General features: G+C 46.6%; 1 protein-coding gene across 1 annotated transcript; it reads right to left on the bottom strand.

Annotated features, from left to right (window-relative positions):
* Nucleotides 1-290: 290 nt before the first annotated feature.
* Nucleotides 291-2757, bottom strand: LOC119301563 (serine/threonine-protein kinase RIPK-like). The gene is made up of 4 exons (XM_037578549.1): nt 2273-2757; nt 2034-2169; nt 1690-1826; nt 291-1197 (listed from the first exon to the last, which is right to left on the bottom strand). The coding sequence occupies exons 1-4, from the start codon at nt 2648-2650 to the stop codon at nt 508-510; spliced, it is 1341 nt and encodes a 446-aa protein (XP_037434446.1). The 5' UTR covers nt 2651-2757; the 3' UTR covers nt 291-507.
* Nucleotides 2758-4588: the final 1831 nt, after the last annotated feature.

Below are 4588 nucleotides of genomic sequence, written 5' to 3'. Positions count from 1 at the left end.
AAACGACACGAAGATGCTGCCAGGCAGAACACATTACTGTTCTACTGATGCAATGTTTACATGCCCTATCCAACTTGACATCATTAAGTGAGGCGATCAATTTCAACTTGTGGTCTTGCAATATTTTGCATCTAATATTTCTAAGAAATAAGTATATGCTTTTATGTGTCGATTTTCTCTCATATTACCAATTCACTTGCCAACGATTTACAATGTTGGACCAACAATTTGAAAGTGAAAGAGATGAGCATGCGGCATCAAGTAGACTCAGTCATTTAGCCCGCAAAAAAAGTAGACTCATTCATTTGCACACATATTAGAACAACAAACTTGGCCAAAATCTGAACTGAACTTTTGTATGTTTGCCACTATTTTGAAGAAAAGAAAGAAACAACATCCACAATTTCTAAACAAACGATGTGACACCATATCACATCTCAGTAGTATGTACATATACATACCTTCTATCTACAATCATGCGCACTTCCACTACCATACTCCTAACTCCTAAGCCCCTCTTTCCCGGTGGTAACTCAGTGTCCTCTGTTGCCGCCGCAACACACCGGTGAAACCGGCAACCTGTCTGTTGTCTCCATGGATCACAATGTCATCATGGATCACCGATTCGGGGTATTTATGTCGGTGCCTATCCTGATGGTTCTGGTGATGGCTTTGGTGCTTCTCCTCAGTCTCCACCTTCATGTCCATCACCTTTTCATCCTCGACAACGATGGTGAGCACGAATGGTCCCGCTGGAAAAAAGTCATCCATGTCGAGTACAGGCTCCAATGCCTTGACGACCTCCCGCATGGATGGTCGGGACTTGGGGTTTTGGCTCAAACACTTGTACGCCACCAACGCAGCCACTTCGGCACCCTTGCACGAGTACTGACACTCGAGGGCCGAGTCGATCACCTGGTGCAGTTTGTCTGGCCGTTTGAGATAGGGCCTAGCCCAGTCCACTAGGTTCTGTTCCCTTGGTCGTCGTGCACGGTCCACAGATTGTCGTCCTGAGAGGAGCTCCAGGAGCACAACACCGAAGCTATAGACGTCGCTTTTGGCGGTTAAGTGGCCCGTCATGATATACTCGGGCGCTGCATACCCGTGTGTCCCCATTACACGTGTTGTCACGTGTGTTGCGTCGCCTTGAGGCCCATCCTTGGCCAGCCCAAAGTCTGACAATTTAGTGTTGTAGTCCTGAGATAACAGAAGTTCAAATTTGGTTAGGTGAAATGTCTCACAATTGACATCATAAGAGAAATATAAGATGAAATAAGAATATTACTGTTTATATGTATCTACACTTTGCAGGGTATCTATTTGTGTAAGCTAGACAGTGATAGGTAGCTATGTTTCAATTAATTAGGTGGTGATATGGGGGTAGGGCAGACTGTATTTCTCAAGTTTATCATGCATCCAAGAACCTTCCGAGTTCCAGTCACGTCGGTGTTGTATGTGCCAACTATATGACTACAAGCTTCCAAAATGAGGACTCAAAAAGCATTTTGAAAACAAAAGTAAAATATTTTGTGGCAGCCTGGAATTTGAAGGAACCAAGACTTAACTTTTTGTTGGACCCTGTAATAATTCTAACAGTGATGGGAGGTGACGACGTGTTGTTCCCAGATGACGGTGACATTTCAGTTTAGTGTTGCAACTGAAAAAGCCTGAAGACTACGGGTGGCTTACCGAATCGAGCAAGATGTTGGAGGCTTTGAAGTCGCGGTAGATCACCGGCGGGTCGGCACCATGAAGGAAGGCGAGGCCCTTTGCCGCGCCAACAGCGATCTTCATCCTTGTCATCCATGGGAGAGACCCACTGATACCTGAAGATTGTAGGATGTTTCTTGTCAGTTACGTACTCCACATTGACCAAGAGTTGTATAACTTGAAAGCCCCTTCCCCACTTAACAAAAAGGAAACAGAGAATAAAGGCAGAGGACAAGAACAGCTCATCGCGCATGTAGTACTGTACGTGCAAACTTTTAATTAAGTTAACAAATTTGTTTGACTTGTTGGTCTCACGAACTCACTTTTGAAGAGGTGCTTCTCCAAGCTCCCGGCGCTCATGAACTCGTAGACTAGCATCCGATAATCGTCCTCGTAGCAGTAGCCGATCAGTTTCACTAGGTTCTTGTGCCTCAGTTGCCCAAGAAAGAAAACCTCTGCCTGCAACAGCATGACAAAATAATCGTCGTCAGTTAGCAGCCGAATCAATCAATCTCGCAAGCATTTGACCGATCAGGAGCTCAGGACTCTGCTTCGCACTCACCAGCCACTCTTGGTGCCCCTGCGTGCCGCACTCCAGGTCGAGGTACTTGACGGCGACGGCCTGCGCGGCCAGCCCGGGGCGGAGCTTGTCGTTGACGGCGCCCTTGTAGACCGGGCCGAACCCGCCGCAGCCGAGGTAGTTGGCGCGCGAGAAGCTCGCCGTCGCCGCGCGGAGCTCGGCGTATGTGAAGGAGTGCAGGTTCGAGCCGGACAGCGTCAGCGAGAGCTCCTCCGGTGACAGCGTCCCCGACGAGCTCAGGCTCTTCAGCGGCGACCTCGGGCTGCCCTTATTCCCCCTCCGCGACTCGCGGTGGTCGTCGTCGTCCACGGCTGCGCCGCGGACGCAGCAAGAGAAAGGGTTCCAAGATTGCGCGGCCATAGGAAACAAGAACTAGGCGGAGCCTCGAGCTGGATGTACTAATGGTGAAGGCAACCGGAACCGATCGAGCAACAGACCAAGAAATGTTCCGGGGTTCTGCGGATGATAAGAGAGCTCACGGAGAAGAACTTGAGGAGAGGCTTGAGCGGCTGGGCCTTTATATAAGTGTGGGTGGTGTTGCAGCGGATGGTACTGGCGCCAACTACCTTGGCTGCCAGACGGATGATGATGGGCTTGTTGTCAAACCACGGGTGGTGTCTGATGTGGTTGCCGCCAACAGCCGAGAAGGGGAAGTACTCTACTCCCTGCTGCCTCCGGTGAAGAGTGTATGTTTAGGTTTAAAATTTGTTCAGAAAAGAATGTATTTTTATCTTTTTAATGTATTTTAAAATATTTTCTCTCATCACACGGTAATCAAGACCAATAGCATTCTATACATAGACCGTGTTCGGAATCCATCTCATCCGCTCCGACTCCATGGATTTGTGGAGCTTAGTTTAGCCTGCTCCGTAAAAATGAGCTAGAGGCTCGTCCACTCCGGAGCGGAGTGGAGGGAGCGGGGAGGAGCCGAACGCGGCCATAGTCGTCTTATTTTCTACACGCACTTAGCTTATTGGGGGTTGGATAATTAAAGAGGGGAGAGATGATGGCATGCATCTTTTCAATGCATTTTTTACTCCACTCCATAATTTGAAGAGTGTATGTTTGGGTTTAAAAGGGATGGTGTTTTTTTTAATTCTTGCATGCAAAAATTTAATGCGCCTCAGAAACTAAACATGAGATGAAAATGAGCCCTTTAAATTGGAAAAACAAAAAATTTAAGATAAGCTCTATAAACCAGAAAGGAGGGGGGGGGGGTACTATTTGACATAGTTCTAGCTTTATGTTCGTGTGAACTTCTATATTCAATATTTTTGTTGAGCAATTAATGAAACAATAATACTACACCTACGAGAACCTTACATAAAACTACCACTGTACCTCCATTCTGGTTTATTGGTCCCCTTAATATTTTGTATCAAATTTTGACCATAAATTTAACTAAAAAAATAATAATGCATGTTACTAAAAAATATACCGCCGGATTCGTATTTAAACATAGTTTCCAATGATAGTATTTTTAGTTATGGCCCCTTCCTCCCTTATTTCCAATCCCACGCCTCCATATCAGCGTGTACGTAAAATCCTTGCGTAACTTTTGCCTCTTAATGAAAAGGGGTATGATCCTGGTAAAAATAATAATTTAGGTTTTCTTTGCTCATAGGCTAGGTATATCATGTGAATAGAAAAATCATAAGTGAGATGTCATGTATCAATTTCCTATAGAGAAAGATATGACATTTGATTCAGAGGATACAATTTTTTCCAGTGAGTCTGGGCTAATCTAGGAGGATTTCACAATTTGTAATTCCACTGGCAAACAAACAAATAATCTACGTCCCCGACGGATTAATGTGTTCATTTGCCACGCCGGTCGGCATTTGTAATTTCCGTGAATCGATGTGGCCTTGGTTGTGGGAGGCGGCTTGGTCCCTAACATGGCTTCCTGGCTGTTCGATTGTGGCCTTTTATTGAAATGTTTGTGCGGTTGTGGTTGGTGCTCTCGTCTGTTATTCCAGATCCGTCCGCGAGGTGTCGCATGCATCTTTGGTCAGCCATCAGCCTGTAGCGCGGTGCCACTAGGGTTGGCTGGTGTCGTGGCTTCGTAGATGATGACCAAGGTGGCGACTTGCTCCCTATGTGCAGTACCTTTGTGGCTGGGTGTTGAGTCATTGTTGTCTTCCTATCAGTGACATAGGACTATGTTTCATCTATGCTGGTGAGCCTCATGGTTCTGATGATGGCAGCAATGGGGAAAGTCTTCTCTCCGATGTAGGGTGAGCGTGGCAGTGGTGGTGGCGGCTCCTCGTCCAGTGGCGGAGATAGGGGGTGCCAGCA

Source organism: Triticum dicoccoides, chromosome 5A (assembly GCF_002162155.2).
Source record: "Triticum dicoccoides isolate Atlit2015 ecotype Zavitan chromosome 5A, WEW_v2.0, whole genome shotgun sequence".
NCBI classification, from domain to species: domain Eukaryota; kingdom Viridiplantae; phylum Streptophyta; class Magnoliopsida; order Poales; family Poaceae; genus Triticum; species Triticum dicoccoides.
The sequence above is the reverse complement of the archived record's forward strand: the minus strand, read 5'-3'. Positions and strand labels throughout refer to the sequence as shown.

Coding starts and splice junctions, on each gene's coding strand:
- LOC119301563 (XM_037578549.1), bottom strand. CDS start 2,650: ATGGCCGCGCAATCTTGGAACCCTTTCTCTTGCTGCGTCCGCGGCGCA. Junction 1,827..2,033: donor GGAGAAGCACCTCTTCAAAA/GTGAGTTCGTGA, acceptor TACAATCTTCAG/GTATCAGTGGGTCTCTCCCA. Junction 1,198..1,689: donor CCAACATCTTGCTCGATTCG/GTAAGCCACCCG, acceptor CTGTTATCTCAG/GACTACAACACTAAATTGTC.